This window comes from Equus przewalskii, chromosome 8 (genome assembly GCF_037783145.1).
Source record: "Equus przewalskii isolate Varuska chromosome 8, EquPr2, whole genome shotgun sequence".
NCBI classification, from domain to species: domain Eukaryota; kingdom Metazoa; phylum Chordata; class Mammalia; order Perissodactyla; family Equidae; genus Equus; species Equus przewalskii.
This window is the reverse complement of record NC_091838.1, coordinates 58,835,532-58,854,201: the sequence shown is the minus strand read 5'-3', so window position 1 is coordinate 58,854,201 and position 18,670 is coordinate 58,835,532. Positions and strand designations below refer to the sequence as shown.

Sequence of the window (18,670 nt, the reverse complement as noted above, 5' to 3'; positions counted from 1 at the left end):
AAAAGGTCTTTCTAACTCAGTGAACTAATACATTTCAAATTACCAATGCATGATGTTAAAAAAAATGCATGAGTAAAAATAATCGATTACATGTGCAAGGTGAACCAATGGATTTTAATGTTACAGAGTATAAAAATTAATTGATATGACTTGAATTTAATGTTGCAACTAACTTGTCAGGTTTTTGTGTAGTATCAAACAAGAGTACCTGCTTTTATTTGCAAAGCTATTAGAATACTCTTTCCTTTTCCAATTACATATCTAAGTGAGGCCAGGGTTCTTCATACTTATCAAACAAAATAACATATTGCAAAATATTGAATAAAGAAGCATATATGAGAATCCTGCTGTTTTCTACTAAGAGGCCAGACATTAAAGAAATTTTCAAAACTAGAATGCAATGATTTCTTCTCTTTTTTTTGGAAAAGATAGTTACTTCATATTGAAATATTATTTATTTCAACATGTAATAGACTTATTTTACTTATTTTAAAATTAAGTAATAAATGCACATTTAAAAATTTTTTCTCAGTTTTAATTTAAACAGGGTAAATATTGATAGATCTAGCCCACAAAATCGTTTTGGGGTTCTCAATAAGTTTTTAGAGTGTAAGCAGACCTGAGACAAACATGAGAACCACTGCTAGGCAGCAACAAATATATGGTAATTTAAACGTAGACTAATCCTACATATAAAATGTTGGGCAAAAAATAGTAAAAGTATATAAAGAAAAACAGTATCATTCCCTTGCATAAAATACTTAATTCTTATTCTTATGTTAATAATAAAAAATGAAAAAACATAAAAGGCAATTCGTAGAAAAATTAAAAATTACAAATCTTCATTAGTTTTATAAAATTATATCCCATGAATATGGTTTTTCTTATTTTTAATTTTTCCTTTCTGGTTTAGAAAAAAATGTCAATTGTAAATCAGCTTTTGTATAATCAAGCTTGTAACTATATGCAATAAATTATTAGCAAAATAAGTAATAAATTATGGGAAAAATATCAGGCAAATACTTGTTATGTAAACATATGCAATATTAACTAAAAAGTAATTTGCAACTATTAATTTTAATAACACTTACTGGAACTTGGGAATTTGATAAAACAAAATCACTTCTCATTTGTAGACATTTCAGTTTAACGATTTCATATTTAGATCACATCTCTTCCTTTAATATTAAATTTCACTAAATACTTCCCACTCTTTCTATATATTCTAAACTATCAGGAAAATAATTTATTTGACTAAAATATCCTTTAAATGTTCAGTTGTTAAAATCAATGGCATAAAATATACACAAACACATACTCTCACAATTCATTTCCCCAAGTTTGAATTAATCAATATTTTCATATAGATGATGTATGTGATGGATATGATAAACAGCAATGAGTGCAGTGCACACATTCATACATAAATAAGTGTATATTTATACTTACAGTAATTGCTTTTGATGAGTGACTTCTAATCAACATGTTATAAATGCATTCATATACACATGTACACAAATACACACATACACAAACACATAACTTAGACAATTTGGAGATTTGATAAAATAACTTTTAATGCTCTTTTAACTCTATTAGGTAAAATATCTGTAATTCTAACAATTCCGTTTATGTTTTTAGGTTAACAGGATTCCATCTGCCACCGCCAGTGACGAGTACCAAATCTGTGTTCTCACTACGTTTGACCAGTGATTTTGCAGTTAGTGCTCATGGGTTCAAAGTATATTATGAAGGTAAGTGATGGCAATATAAAAAGATCACTTCCCAGCTTAACATATTCAAACCAAAATTCTGCGGGATGAAAAACGAACAAGAATACTCAGGAAGGAAGATACAGTTCATATTGTTATCCCAAATCCTATCCTGAGATTCACTTTCTTAATAGTCTTTAGTATATAATACAATGCTAGAATTAGTAGGCTTTAATGTTTCAGTGCAGTGTGCCTAGACAGAGGAAAATCTTTCCCTTAAATTTTCTTAGGAGATGAGATCATGAAATCACTCTAGGGTTAGACATTAATAAATGGGAACTAAATGTGAGAGTAACAGGAAACTAGGTCTGATTTGAGATTCAGGCAACTCAGACTCCACACTATTCTCTTCTGTGCTTTGCCTCTCCACCAGAAAATAAACTGGTAAACTGTCTTCTCTGCAAGTTAGAGTCAAGAGAAAAAAATCCCTTAAGAGACAAGATTTGCCATCTTCCATTTGAAACCAGAATTTCCAGTCCCACAGATCCATAATCCCTTAACCACAAAGAGGAAAACTAAGAAGCTCTTGAAACTGAAGGTTTTTATCCGGAGGTTTGGTATGCACTCATTTAGCATCAAAATCTGACCTGAACTGATTAGAGGCTGTTTATAATCTTTATTTATGCCACACAGTGTGGGTACTCATGTTTCACTATGCAAATATTGTTTGATAATCTGTTGGTACCACAGGCTCTGCTGACGGTGTTAAAAATGCACAGAATCTGCATGTTTTCCCTTTTTAAAATAAGAAAAAATTCTAATAGCAAAAATAATCTATTCTCAAGGATTTCAGATAGAGGTCATGGACTTGTAATTTCTTCTTTATGTGATTTGACAATAAAACTCTCCTAGTTTAGGGAAGAGCCCCTCCCTTCCCCATAGGAATAGCATATCAGATTTCAACTCATCTCCACAGGACCATATTACCAGAATGCACCACACCAGGTCTAATATCATCATAAGAGATACACAAATACAGTAGCAGGAGAGGTTACTTTCTAAAGCACATAATAATTCAAATTATTTATATGTTTAAATATCAATAAAATGATATTTTAAACATGACATGTTTAAAGAGCACACTAGAAAATAATCATGTGTCAAATAGAATTGCTTTAGTATAAAGGGTGACAGTTTGCATGTGTGGAAAGTTTTAAACTAAACATTTCATCTAGTGCTATTCTTCTCCCTAGAAAAAATACCCTCTAGCAAGCAACTGAGTAAAAACATTTTCTCTGTCTTATATCCTAAATAATCCCACATCACAGCAGTTTTGAATACTATTTTCTACCTAATACATTTCTAAAGTGTTACAAAAAGATGCATTTCGAGACTTGTTTTCCTCCGTTCCTCCATTGTGATAGTAATAATCATTAGTTTTTGAAGGTGCTTTCACAACAGTGGAATATTTTTATCTTGGTAAGTTAATTCACAGTTTAAAACACCATAAATACAAAGGTTTAATTTTAAGTGTAATTTTGGCAATATTGAAGAAGTTAGTAATACAATAATTTTCTATTAAGGGCTCCTTAGTAGAAAACATCTACTCTGTTTATCAAAGTATAAAGATCCCTTAAGTTAGTTTACCCCTTCAGTAAGTACTAAGTATACTGAAAATGTAGTAACTTGGAAGATGAATTATGAAGTTGCCATGTTTTCTGGTTTGACTGTCAAGTTTCATGTAACATACTCAAAAATATTTTCATAGCTTTCCATTGTTTCTATGTATGCAACATTAAATTTCTGTCAGTTTTTTCCACTTTAGTGAAAATGGATTCATATGTCTTCATGACATTGAAAGGTATGTTTGGGAGATCCTGATTTAAAATATGAGGTGTTAGGCATCCTGGTAGTATTGAGGGATTAGCCATCATGCTGCAGAACATCTTTGGTACTGATTTATAATGAGTATGTTTTACCATGTGTATTAGTTTTGTATTACTACTGTAAGAAATGACCATGAATTTAACAGCTTAAAACAACAAAAATATATTATCTCACAGTTCTGTAGCTGAGAAGTCCTGGTGGTCTCTGCTAGTTTCTCTGCTCAGGGTCTCACAAGGCTGAAATAAAAATGTCAGTTGGTTGGGTTCTCACCAGAAGACTCTAAAAGGAATCTATTGCCCAAAGCTCCTAGAGGCCTCTCTCTCTTCCTTGTACATCTGAGATCCTGCAACTGGTGCACTGAATACTCTCATACTTGAAATCTCTCTTATTTCCCCTTCTGATGCATCTCTGTATTACCTTCTCCCACCACCACCCCCCCACCATCTCTGACTTCAGCTGGAGAAATTTCCAGGCTTTTAAAGACTTACGTGTTTATATTGAGACTATCTGCATAATCAAGGCTAATCTCCCTATGTTAAATTCCTTAAACTTAATTACATCAGCAAAGTTCTTTTTGCCATGTAATATGACATAGTCACAGATTCCAGAGATTTTTTTTCGGGGGGGGGGCTTCATTTGTCCTACCACACCATTTGAAACACTATATAACATTTTACAGAGGGAGTAGCTACAAGCTTTTATTTATTTAACCATGGCCAGTAGTAGTGTCAGGGCCAACTGGTGTATCGTGAAGTCCAAAAAGCTTAGTTGGAAATTTCAAGTCCCTCCTCCACCCTCTTCATTTTGGATCCAGGTTATCATTCTACAATTACCTCAAACTACACCTCTGGACTTTCCCTATATCTCAATAAAATAATCTACCAATCTAGACATTTCCTCTAAATTTATGCTTCCTTTTTTTTTCAAGATGATCTTAATATCTGAATTTCACTTTTCTTTTTTAACGATTGGCCCTGAGGCAACTCTGTTACCAATCTTTTTTTTTCCTTCTTCTCCCCGAAGTCCCCCAGTACATAGTTGTATATTCTAGTTGTAGATCCTTCTAGTTCTGCTGTGTGGGATGCTGCCTCAGTGTGGCTTAACTGAGCAGTGCTAGGTCAACACCCAGCATCCAAATGAGCGAAACCCCGGGCCACCGAAGCGGAGTAGCAAACTTAACCACTTGGCCACAGGGCCAGTCCCTGATTCTCATTTATTTTCATTTTATCTCCTTCTATATAGTCATTTACTAGTTATTTTCTTCATCTTTTGAAGTTTTCTAAGACTTTGTCCTTGTATATGAGAATTCTATTTATTGGTAATATTTGTGCATTTATCTGTGTTTCTCAAACTGCCAACACTGTACCATATGCATCAGAACCATCTGGAGAATTTGTTAAAATGTAGAATTCTTGGCCCCAATTAAATATCCTGAACCAGACTCTGGACTGAAGCTCTAGAATATGCAATGCAATTCCAATAGTAAATCCAACATATAATAAATAATTGATAAATGTAAGTGTCTGTGATCTTTTCAGAACTTCTGTGGTGTTACGAACTTCTGTTGCCCTACTTTAGCCCATTTTTCTTAAAACTGTGGAGTGTGATGCCCCTGTTTTATAAATTTTGATCAAGTTTAAGAGCTTTTAGCCATTTATTGGAAACACTTTTAAACTTCTTGAAGTTGAAGCTGTGAGCTGTTAAATTTCTGTGGAAAAATTTCCCCATATATATCTAGCTGCATATATCTTTATTTTTCCTCATTATTATCTGCTATATACTTCAATATCTTGGCACTATTTCCCACAGTTTGTTTCAGAAAACTTTGGTTTCCTATGTCAATGTTAAAAAGAAATGAGTAAAATGCTGTTCTGTAAAACAATAAATTTGAGAAACACTAATGTATACTAAGTTGCATAGTCTATGTAACCACTTTTCGAAATTTGATTAGGATAAAACTTGTAAGATCTATGTTCTATGGAACACACAGTGGGAAAAGCTCTTATGTCTTTCTATATCTGCCAAACAGAATTCAAAATATATTCTAGTTTCTGCTAAAAGTTATTTTGTATACTGGAGTCCTTTTACATTTTACTTTCAAAGATGTATAATCATTCTTTATAGACGAAAGAGCATACAGTTAATATACCACGGAATATTTGACTATTTTAGAATCACTTAATGTGGAAACAAAGTAATATAATCCAAGCATATAGTGGATTACATACATACATACGCATATGTAGTTATGAAATATTATTATATACATTATATGAAGTGGCTACTTTAATGTCTGGGAGAATCTCAGTGAATAATTTCAGCATATATCAGTGAACCAATTCAATTATCAGAAATGGACATAAAAATAAGAATATAGTCTTGAAAATCACCTTAAACATAAGGTAATTATTATGCCATAATGATTGTTAATGTGTATGACTAAGTAATTAAGAAATGATGGGGATAGGGGCTGGCCCCGTGGCCGAGTGGTTAAGTTCGCGCGCTCCGCTGCAGGTGGCCCAGTGTTTCGTTGGTTCGAATCCTGGGCGCGGACATGGCACTGCTCATCAAGCCACGCTGAGGCAGCATCCCACGTGCTACAACTAGAAGGACCCACATCGAAGAATATACAACTATGTACCGGGGGGCTTTGGTGAGAAAAACGAAAAAATAAAATCTTTAAAAAAAAAAAAAGAAATGATGGGGATAAAAAGCTCACTTTTAGCAAATATGCTGTTAAATCATTCTCACATTTTAATTCAGAAATATAAAAATATGGGAAATAACACTGCTACTGCTAGCTAAAATTTGAGTGATTTCTTTGTGCCAACCACAGTGCAAGAATTTAATAAAGCATTAATCTTAATGTAAAAATATATTTAAATGCCCTACAGATGTAAACTATACATTTTGGAGATCGTTTTATATCTAACTATAAACTATAATTCGACTTATAGTTAAATGACTATTATAAATGATATATAGATATCTAATAATTCCATCAGTAATGAGGAAAGATTTAATATATCTCCCACTTTCAAAGAATTAAAACTCCAATGAATGTGTTAAAAGGCAGACTGGGCTATGTTTAACCACTTAGAATCTGCGCTATTCACAGATATTTACATTAAATGAATAAGGTTTAGGGAAATTTGGGGCCTTTTGAGAAAAGCCATAAATAATATGTACAATTATTTTTACTTTTTATGGATATTTTCTTTGCTTAAAAATCTTTACTTTCTTGAAGTAAAGAATTTCCTTATGAGGCATTTTAAAACTACAAAATTGCTCATAAAGCACAAAAAAAAAACCAAGCTGAGAATGAAGAAATGCTAAAGTCAGTGATATACGACCTACTTAATCTTTGTGCTTCATATAGAAAAACTGGATGGCATTCTAGATTGTATTTTATTCTCCAGAAATAGAATGATTAAACTTAGTATGTAATCTCATTTCACAATGAATTTCCTTCTTTTATATATATTGTTAAATTTGTCTTATCTATCAACTGCTATAATTTATCATTTTGATATGGAGTGCTAGAACAAAGTTTGAGACAGTGATTAATTTAAGATTGTAATTATATGTCAAAGATTTGTGTGTGTTTGTTTCACACATTCAAGGGCTATACTTTGCGATAAATTGTTATAACTAATAGTAGTACACAACTAGTGGCTCAAAAGATAAGTGTACTATGAGCTTGATTAAAAAATTAATTTGTGAATTTACCTTGATTCCCCTCTACAAAAATGTAGTGAGCTAGAAAAATAAAATTTGATGTTTATTATTTGATTATAAGTATGATGGAATATTAGAGAAAATTAAATTTGAAATGGTTTCTTCCTTATAAAAATGATTATGCTCTTTAATAGGACACCATTTACTATCATAACAAATCAACATAGATAAAATAAAATGTACAAATAAAATATTTCAATATTTGATTTAGGAATAATTCAGTAGGAATAATAAACAGCATCAATCATTTTGATTCTTAGGATATACATACTGTATTAGATAAAATTATTTTTCCACATGGAGAAATAATTATGTCATCAAATTTTCAGCGCTTGTTACACAATCTTCAGCTTTAAAATGGATTTTTAGTAATTTTCCCCTACCTCATAGGACAACCTACTTTACAAAATGCATTCAATATTCCAATAAAAATTATGCTTTTCCTAGGTAGTGTGATATGTTATCTTGTCTACAATATTCTTTAGATTTTGTATACTATTTTAAGCATATTTTTTAACAGTGAACCTTTAATGCCAACAAATGTGGGAAACTGCTTTTCATTTGGTCATAGGTCGAGGGGAGTATAATCTTAGTTTCTTCAAAATCATAAATAACTGGCTAAAGTAGATGGGAAATAGATGATGAAAAATCAAAAAGAATGCAAGAAGCTAATCTGATGCAATATTAATTAATAATACTCTTTGAACAACATATTGATGCTTCCTCGTGTAACAAAATGTGAATTGACCTCAAGGCACTGTTTGTAGGACTTTTACTATTATTCGGGTAGCTAAATGTTCATTAGTTATTGCTCTTTTCATCTAATTATTGCATTAATAATAATATTTCCAAATATGTCGTTAAAATAATTCAATCTTTCTAAATAGTTCTCTTCACAGTCATTTGCATTTGTAATAATTTCTTTGTTTATCCATCATCTTTGAAGGCACTTATTAATACTTTTGGTTCTTTCACTGTGCCTCCATTTGAAGTCTATTTCTCATTTTACAAACTGATCTCTGACAGTGTGATCTTTCGGCTGTAAATGTAAAGCACGAGTCATCACTCACTATGCTTCATAAAATATTTCATTATGCCTTTCCACATAGACATATAGTATTTATTTCACACAGAAATATTTAAAGGAATTTTTTCCATAATATGATCATTCCCATCTGCATTGGTTTTATATTGCTGCATAGCAAACTACCACCATTTAGCAGACTAACACAACACAAATTATAATCTCAAAGTTCTATAGGTCAGAAATCTAGCAGGGGTCAAATGGGTTCTCAGCTCAGATTTCACAAGGCTGCAGTCAAGATATTGGCCAGCATTGTGATTACAAGGTCTTATTCCAAGCTTAATGTCTGCTGGTAGAATTTATTTCTTTGCAGTGATAGGACTGAGGCCTTTATTTTCTTGCCAGGTATTGACCAGGAACTTTTCTTAACTTTTATAGGCTGCCTATGGTTCCTTACCATTCTTCCTGACTCTGAAGGCACTTTGCAAGCTGGCTTTCTTCCAGTTCAGCTGGAGCACATCTCTCTGACTTTGTCTCCCTTTCCAGTTGGCTAGTAAGGAGTCCTACATAGATTAACATAATCACAGGAGGGACACTCCCATCACCATTGCCACATAATATAACCTAACAAAGGGGGCAACTATACCATCATATCCCTAGGTTCCACCTATACTCATGGGGAGGGGGTGGAAACCTTAGGGCCCTTAGAATTCTGCCTAGCACATCATGTTGAGTGATTCATCTAGGTGATAGTTCAAAGTGGGATAGAAGATACAAGAAGAGAAAGAATAGAAAGTTACAAAATACATTTTATAATTAATCCACCTAAGTGGATCCATTTTCACCTGAAAAGAGATATAGTTAATATGTTCTTTACATTTTTTCTTCCTACTTTGGTTAATTGATTTCTTTTAGGTTAGTAAATAGCACATCTTTATATTCGATTGCATAGGTTAGATACAAGTTAATTATAATCTTACACTGTACTTCAGATTTTTATTTTTCAGGATGATCACTTTTTAATATGAATGCATTTTTTTATATAGCATGTCTTTCTTCTTAGCGAAAAATATAGGATAATATAAAAAATTTTAAAATACTGGACACAGTGTTACAAGACCTAATATTTAATGCTGACTTTATCACTCAGATGCTGTGAAGCTTAGTTCTTAACAATGTAAAATTAATAATACAATATTGATTCTACAAGGTTTTTTTGAAGATCAAGGTAGTTAATCATGTAACATCCACAGAGCAGGGCCTGATGTGTAAGCAACGTTCAAAACATGTTAGCTGGTATCCTTGCTGTTCCGCCATCTATATTCAATATTACATATTGTTACTAATGATATACATCTAATTTACACATTGAATATATACTATTCAATATTATATATTGATATATCAATGTTACATATTGAATACATATGTAACATATTGTTACATATATATTCATATGATTGCATATTGAATTTATATGTATTCAATATTATATATTGATAAAATATCTATATATCCATATATATTATAATGTTTGGTCATGTCATAAAAACTCTCTGAATTTCCATTTTCTCAAAAGGAGTGCTATATCGAGCTATTTGTTTTGTCTTTCTTAGAGTGTTGTTCAAGTAAGAAAATGGATATGACAATTTACCCAAGTGTTATTTGGGCTAAATAAGTTATGCAGTACCACCCTTAGCTAGGGTTTCCCCAGAATCATAGTGCTGCGAATAGGGTAATCCATTTTCAGCTTGAACCAAGGGAAGAAATGACACTTTTCACACTTGTGCAATGCTCTTCCAGTGACAAAGGTCAAAACCCTGACAGGTTAAGAGAAGCAACCTGCTCAAAAGTTGCAACTCTGAGCTGGCAGGTCATTCCTAGAGACTGAACTAGAGCATGACAAGGCAGTTGTTCCAACTGACTTGAAAAGAGGGCACAATGGGAGGATGCCAAGTCTTGTGTAGAAATTAATTGAATAACACTTGTTAAATAAATACAGTCCTTTAAGGAGGTGTATAAACAAAAGTTCCTAAGAACTTTATGGATAATTATAAGGGCCCTGAAGCAAAGAACAAACATCTTGGTACAGACGTTGTGGCTAGAAGAGACGATCCCAAGAATCAAAAGTAACTATATGTGCTAGACTATAACAGAGTGTTCTTTTGGGTCATTTTGATTAAATGTGATTATTTTCTTCTAGTGACAAAGAAATAATAGAAATTACTGACCCATCTTCATAGTTCTGTGTATCTACACATTGTCAAGAACTGTGAAGACTCTGAGACTTTGCCCTATCGCAGAATTAACAATTTAGCCAGCCAGTTTCATGGATGCTGGCAGAAGACACAAAACAGTACGGAGTCAGGGACAAAGGACTTTATTACATACAACAATAGAAATAGCCAGAGTATCAGCAATTTTTCAGGCTCCAAATGCCTCAATTCTCCTGCAGCAGTCCAGATGACTCCTACATTCATGATGGGTTGTGCTACAGGAAAGGAACTCTGTGCTTAGGGAACTGGGATCTGTTATAACAGATAGTAAGTAAACAGGCTCTTTGCTCTGGAGGGAGACAATATTTTCATATTGTTGCTGAACAAAGAGAGTGAGGACCTCTGCTTACAAGATGTGGAAAACATGAGAAGCATATGGGGAATTGTTTCCCAACAGATGTGTGTACTGTTCTACCATTACAGCATCTGGATTCAGTAAATCTTAGACAATTTTCAATCATTTTCAAAAATTCCAAATAAGAGATACCTTTAAGTACTGTTATGTGAAGATCCTTCAAATGGGTATATGCTATCTAAAGCCTTCAAAATTTTTATTGGCCATATTTAGTATTATTTTAAAAAGCACTTAATAAGCAACAATATTCTATATATACTTTTGGATAGTTTTGTAAATATCATCTAAAAATAATGAGTACTATTTCTTTCCTTCTTTTCCATCTTTTATGTTTAGAGGTGTTTGTTGAACTATCTATTTATAGTGCGGGATACACTTACTCCATCATGATTTCATAAAGATTTCTCCATCTACATTTATTTGTACATGGAGTCTCTCATTTTGTCTCTTTGTGCTATTTTTTGTTTGTTTTATACCAGGATAATACTAGTTTACATAATGCATTGAGTAGATTTTCTAACACAGTTACCACAACATAAATTCCAAATGACTGTAAATAATTAAATTTTTAAAATGAAAATGTATAGTCCATGAAGAAATATAGCAGAACATTGTCAGCTCTTGGGAGAGGAAAGCTTTCTAACTATGAAAGTCAAAAGGAAAATATGTCACTAAGGAAAAGACTGATAGATTAGACTAAATAAAATGTGAAAGCTGCTGAATATCATAATAAAAATAATAAAAGAGCCATTCTTATATTAAAAGGCAAAAGGGGCCGAGGCATAGCCAAGTGGTTAAGTTCGCACACTCCACTTCGGCAGCCCAGGGTTTTGCGGATTCAAATCCCGGGCGTAGACATGGCACGGTTCAATAGGCCACACTGAAACGGCGTCCCACATAGCGCGACCACAAGGACCTACAGCTAGAATACATAACTATGTACAGGGAGTTTTGGGGAGAAGAAGAAAAAAAGAAAAGAGAAGATTGGCAACCGATGTTAGCTCAGGTGCCAATATTTAAAAAAAAAGTAAGACAAAAGAAAACGAGGATTTAAAATTTGAAATCTACAGGACAAATACATATATTTATATTATATATCTATACAAAACATTATTGTCTCTGATATGACATTTGTAAAACATATGAATTGAAAATTTGCTAAAAAACTAAAAAAGGCAAGAGCATGGGAATAAAAAACTTTAACTTAAACTTATCATTAACACTAATCTTACGTTTAGAAATATTTTGGCATGTTGACAGGGGAAAACGAGAAAAGGATTTTCTGAGCTTAGTAGCCATGAAGAAGAAATATGAGATGAGGTCAAAGTAATTAAAAAGGATATGTGTTCAGACAAGAGATTTATCAAATGAAATCTTTCAGATCTGAGTTGATTAATGTAAGCAGAGAGAATTTATCTATCTATATTAACTTTTGATTATGAGTTAGAGAAAGATTTGAAATATGGAAGTAATACATGGTATATTTTGATTGATATTGGATAGTACACAACCTTCTTATAATGTAAATGAGAATTCCCATTTCATCAATTTTGGAAATTTTGTTTCCTTATTTTCCAGTAATTGTTCAAGGAGGTCCATCTGTGTGTAGTTTTAAAGACTCTAGATTATTAATTTAATTTAAGGACTGTTAGACTACATTTCAATTATCTTTAAATTTCTTTAATTATGACCATATAGTATGTCGTTTTCTCTCTTGAGTCAAGCTGATATAATTTTATCTATAATGGAAGATATGCTGACAGTATCAGTAACTCAACCTTATATTTTTCCAATAAAACATGTAGGTCATTTTATCAGCAGTTGTTTACAAAGACACTGACGTACATGTATCACATAAACTAAATTTTGTCATGGAAGTCTACTTCAAATTTGCATTAAATTTGTATTACTTTTATTTCTTCAATAATAAAACTCTCATTTCAGGTATCCAATGTCTATCTGGAATTGATAAATAAAATTCATCATAGTATGTGATCAGGTGAAAACTAGATGTGAGTAGCCTAGCATTACTTCACAAGTTCATTCTATATAAAAATATATGACAGGCAATGATAATAGCAGTTTAAAATAAATCCTGAAGATTTATGTGACTTTTGAATACTTATCACCACTTTTTATTTTCTCATTTTATCATGTCTGTTAAATAGCCTACATTGCTCTTTCACACTTTTTTGCCACTTGAAAAAGAAAAGGTGTTGGAAAACATTTTTCAAATGTGTTGTAGCAGTATCATCTTAAGAAAGAAAATACAATTTTTATTTGTTGATGTGATTTTACTAGAAACTTAAATGAGTCTTAGGATCATCAAAAGTTCTCAAAAGTATTTTAGGGGAAACGTGTGAAATCATAATATGAATAAATCAACAATTCCTCAGTTATTATGGAGGATTCCATAATAGCATTATATCAGAAGTATAAAATGAGAATATTTATCACTATATAGAAAATGCTAGAACACTTTATTGTAAAATTAATGTCTACTAGAAATCTTGATTAATTGGTGTCAAAAATAATAATACAATGATGTAAATGTAAATTAATGACTAGAAAATAATAAATTATAGGGGCTGGCCCCGTGGTGCAGCAGTTAAGTGCACACGTTCCACTTTGGTGGCCCGGGGTTCACTGGTTCGGATTCCAGGTGCACACCTACACACTGCTTGTCAAGCCATGCTGTGGTAGGCGTCCCACATATAAAGTAGAGGAGGATGGGCATGGATGTTAGCTCAGGGCCAGTCCTCCTCAGCAAAAAGAGAACTGGTGGCAGATGTTAGCTCAGGGCTAATCTTCCTCAAAAAAAAAAATAATAATAATAATAAATTATATTGTTACAATAAACTAATTCCATTGTTCACTAATTATGTGCTGAGGGAAAATGCATTGACTTAGGCCAGAGAACAAAGTTTTGTTAGTCAGCATGCAATGATTGAAGAGAATGATGATTCTAACCCACTTCAGTGTTTCCTACTTTTTGGGTACATGGCTACATGCATGTATGAAATTAGAAACATCATGGAACCTATATAGGTCAAACCCTCTACCTGTGCACTAAATTTTGAGGTTTTGTTGTTTTGTTGTTTACTTGTTTTACTCAGCAACTGTGTTTCTGCAATTGTCCTCTGTGTCTTGTGTATCATCATTTTTTCTAATAAATCCTCCCCATTATTTTCCATAAAGCCAAATGGTATTTAACAAAAACAAATGAATAGACTTCTCTTGACCCTGAAATACCTCCAGCCCTTGCTCCATCTACCTGGTGCCCGCTAAAAATAAATTCTCACAAAGTTATCTATATTTCCTATGGTCACTTTCTCCATTTTTAATTTACCTTCTTGAATACTCTTCAGTTAGGATTTTGCCTCTACCATTCAACTGAATCTCCTATTGTCAAGGTCATCAATGATGGAAACATTGCCAGATTTTAAGGTCAATTCCCAAATTACTCTTCCTGTTTTCAGAATTTAACACATTCTACTTCTCATCTCTTCTTCTTCTTCTTTTCTTTTTTGGTGAGGAAGATTGGCCCTGAGCCAATCTATGTGTGATGCTGCCGTAACATGGCTTTGTGAGCAGTGTGCTGGTCTACGCCTGGGATCTGAACCCAGGAACTCTGGGACATCAAAGCAGACTGCACAAACTTAACCACTATGCCACAGGGCCAGCTTCTCATCTCTTCTTAGAACATTTTTTTTGCTTGCCTCCCAGGATACCCTTTTTTTCATTGATTTCCCCCTAATATACCTTCATTCTTTAGACCCCTTGGGTAGATCCTCCTGTTATTTACTTCTAGATATTGGAGAGCCACAGGGCTCAGTCTTTGGCCCTCATGTCTATCTACACCCATGTTCTATGTGGCTTATCTGCTCCAGTGTCTGAAAGAACCACTTTCAAATACACTGAATATCATCATTTAGCTATTGCTATGAAACAATCATAAAACCTCAGGGGCACACAAAATAAGTGTTTATTGTTCAAGCTTCTGAGGGGCTTGGCTCTGTCACTTTGGTGATTTTGGTTGGACTCACTCATGTTTCCGCTTATTGGCTAATCTGGTTGACTCCATCTCAGACAAGTGAGGTGATCTGACAACACTCAAGCCTCTCATTTACTAACAGGATATTTTAGGCATGCTCTCATGCCTATGCCAGTGGTATAAACAAGAGAAAAATGGAAATGTACAAGCAGTGTTTCAAGTTCTGCTTGATTTTGGTCTACTAACACCCCACTGGCTAAAGGAAGTCAAATAAACTAGAGACCACAAGGATGAGACCACAAGGGCGTGACAATGTTATGTGACAGAGGGCATGCACGAGTGGGAGATGGGATGAAGAAATGGTGGCATTTTTGCAATTATTTTACTATAATTGCCCATCATGTTTTTCAGCCTGATGTCTTCCCTGAATTCCAGATTGTCTCATCTCTATGTATTTCTCAATAAATAGCCACACAATTCATTTAATTGCTCAGGTTCAAAAACTTTGGAGTCATGCTTTATTCCTTTCTTGTTCTAGCAACTTACATCTAACTCAAAAACAAATATTGCATCAAAATATATCTTGACTCTTACCACCTCTCACAGTTTTTACTACTAATACCCTAGGCCTAGCGACTATCATTTTTTCCCTGGATTAAACCAGACTATTACTCTAGACTCTGGTTTCCGAGCTTTCTCTCTTGCCTTCCCAACACCTGCATATTCTTCAATATTAGTTCATAACACTTCCCTACTTAAAATCTTTTTAGGACACTTTTGCTTATACCCAATTGGCCATATTATAGATGCATGAAACTTGGCTGCACTGAGGGCTAGGAAATGTAGTCTTTATTCAGGATGTTAATATGCCCAGCTAAAAGCTGTATTACTATGAATGAAAGGGATAGAGGCTAATAGGCAACACCTGAGCCTCTGCCTCAGTGTCAGACAAAGAAACAACGCATATTCTTGCTCCATATCCTTTCATAAAGATAAAAACACTGTGGTTCTACTAATAAAAAAGGCAAGAAGCATAGCCTTGTCTGTTTATTAATGCATCTCAAAACACCTATTAAGCACCAACTATGTTCTAGCCATTGTATTAGGTGTTAGAAAACCTTTAACGTGGCTCTCAGGATGCTCATGATTTGGTGGAGAAAAAGAAGTAAAAGCAACTAATTTCCTAACAGCTTATAAGAGTTTTTACATCCTTTTATATTGACACAGAATAATTCCATCAGATAAATATTATCATTCTGATCTACAGATAAACAAAAAAAGGACATAATTGACTTAGAGATAGCAGTACATTGGAGCCAGCTCAGAGGGGATCATGAGAGCAAATTTTGCACTGTGAATACTCTTCCCAACTCCGCATTCAGTGACTTCATGTTGATACCTTGAAATTGGCTCTGTTGGGAGTATTTACACTACGGAAATCAGCAAAATTTTAAAAGCAGATATTTTTATTTTGTTTTGTTATCCAGAGAACCAGCTGTTAAACATTTACCAGCCCAAGACAGTAAATGGTAGGCTGGCTAATGGAACTAAGGCCTCCTTCTCCACATCCTGCATTTCTTTTTCTCTTGGTGTAAAGCACGACTTTCACCCTTTTGTGTCATCTTGTTGCACAGCTGATTCTTATTTCAAACAACTGCTATGGGGCTCAGGGTCCTGCAGTTCTAACAGAATTGTAGGTGACACCAATCCTGCTATCCCACACACCCACACACGACATAAAATCTTTTATATTTTGCTTTAAAATTTTCAATTTGTTTGGTCATCAAGTTATTCCAAAATACCATCACTAAGCCGTATTTTCATGGCTTCAATAGGAGTTGGAATTTGTTGCAGCGAAATTATCCTACTTTTCCTCCCATGACATGGTCAAAATTGATGTCAATTTCATAGTTAGGAATAAAAATCAGCTGAAAAGGGAGCTTCTGCACTCTGCCTTGTTAGTTTTACTTTTTATTATTAGCAAACAGTTCCATTCTGCAAATTATAAAGTTCTTCCTTATTTCCAAATAGTTGACTTCTGAAAACACTGAGTTATAAAGTTTTCTAGTGAGCAGACTGTGAGATGACTGAGCCTACTATGCCAGCTTCAGTTACAGTGATACCACTAGCTAATTTTGCAGCAGTCACAAGCTCTTGCTCTGGGGAAATAATGAGTAGCATTGACGCTGAGCATGAAGTTCTTCATATTCAAATTATTACAAATCCAGATCTTGTTATAAGAATTTTTAAGATACATCATATGTGTCTTATATTCTTTAAGAAAACAAATGACTTGGATTTGCATTATATTCTCCATTGACTTCTTCATGGGCATGAACAGATATAAAAATATAATACTTAGCAACACATCCAGAACAAAAGTATTGGATACTTTCATAATCTAAAGTTCAAATTTTTATTTCTGCTTCTGGTTTCTTCCTGCAATTGCTTCTCCTGAAATCTAATCCCTGCATTCACTAACAGCATGAAGGACACTCATGTAGCAAATTTCTCCTTGTTTGGATAATTGCATCTTTTGATATATTTATTTATTATAGTAAATATTCATGTTAGACAACTAATCAGAGGCCTAAATAATGACACAGTCTATGCATAAATTAATTACTTCATTTTCTCCTTTAAATTAGTTAATTTATTATCAAGACACAATAAAATAAATGGTAAAAATACACAATTAAGATGTTTAAATTGAAACACAACTTATAAACTAATTACTACATATATCATTGTATTTAAATATTTTTAGGAAACACATTTAGAGGCAAATATTAGATTTGGACACTTCTTAAAAATTATAAAATCTGTGTGTTTTAAGTTTTAAAATCTCTGTAGTTTCAGTTTTTATGGATTTGGAATATATTTTGGTCTTGACTTTATGGCCACCCCTCATTAGTAGGATGAACATGGTAATTGCATAATTTTTTATCTCCACAAACTAATGATTTCAAAGGTAACATACAATGAGGATAATTGTTCCAATTGGTGAACAGATACGACAACTTTTAGAATTGCAATATTTTCAGTTCACTATAAACCAAACTAAAATAAAGAACAGAAAACAATGTGTTGCTTCATTATTGTTTTTCTACAAAAATCTTACATTTATAACTCTTCATAGTTGTTAAGGAATGTGCATAGAAATATTATCACATACACTCTTAATTTCCAGCACAATAAACATTCTCCATTTTATAACTTTAAAACAAACAAAAAACAAGTGAAGAATCAAAGATCAGTTAATGGGGGAAGCTTTTATTGTACACAAGAACAGAGCTGATGGGGCTGGCCAGTGGTGTGGTGGTTAAGTTCACATGCTCCACTTTGGTGGCCTGGGGTTTGCAGTGGTTTCAGATCCTGGGCACATACCTACACATTGCTCATCAAGTCACACTGTGGTAGCATCCCACACACGAAAGAGAGTAAGAGGGCCGCCCCGGTGGCACAGCAGTTAAGTTTGCACATTCCGCTTCTCGGTGGCCTGGGGTTTGCTGGTTCGGATCCCGGGTGCGGACATGGCACCGCTTGGCACACCATGCTGTGGTAGGCATCCCATGTATAAAGTAGAGGAAGATGGACACAATGTTAGCTCAGGGCCAGACTTCCTCAGCAAAAGAGAGGAAGACTGGCAGTAGTTAGCTCAGGGCTAATCTTCCTCAAAAAAAG

General features: G+C 33.6%; 1 protein-coding gene across 7 annotated transcripts in view; it reads left to right on the top strand.

The window, feature by feature from the left end:
• CSMD3 (CUB and Sushi multiple domains 3) overlaps positions 1-18,670 on the top strand; it is a 1,172,992-nt gene that overhangs the window by 165,604 nt on the left and 988,718 nt on the right. For all 7 annotated transcript variants that reach the window (XM_070630871.1, XM_070630869.1, XM_070630875.1 and 4 more), the window contains exon 3: positions 1,642-1,754. In XM_070630871.1, the coding sequence (XP_070486972.1) occupies positions 1,642-1,754 (113 nt within the window). The remainder of the gene's footprint in view (positions 1-1,641; positions 1,755-18,670) is intronic.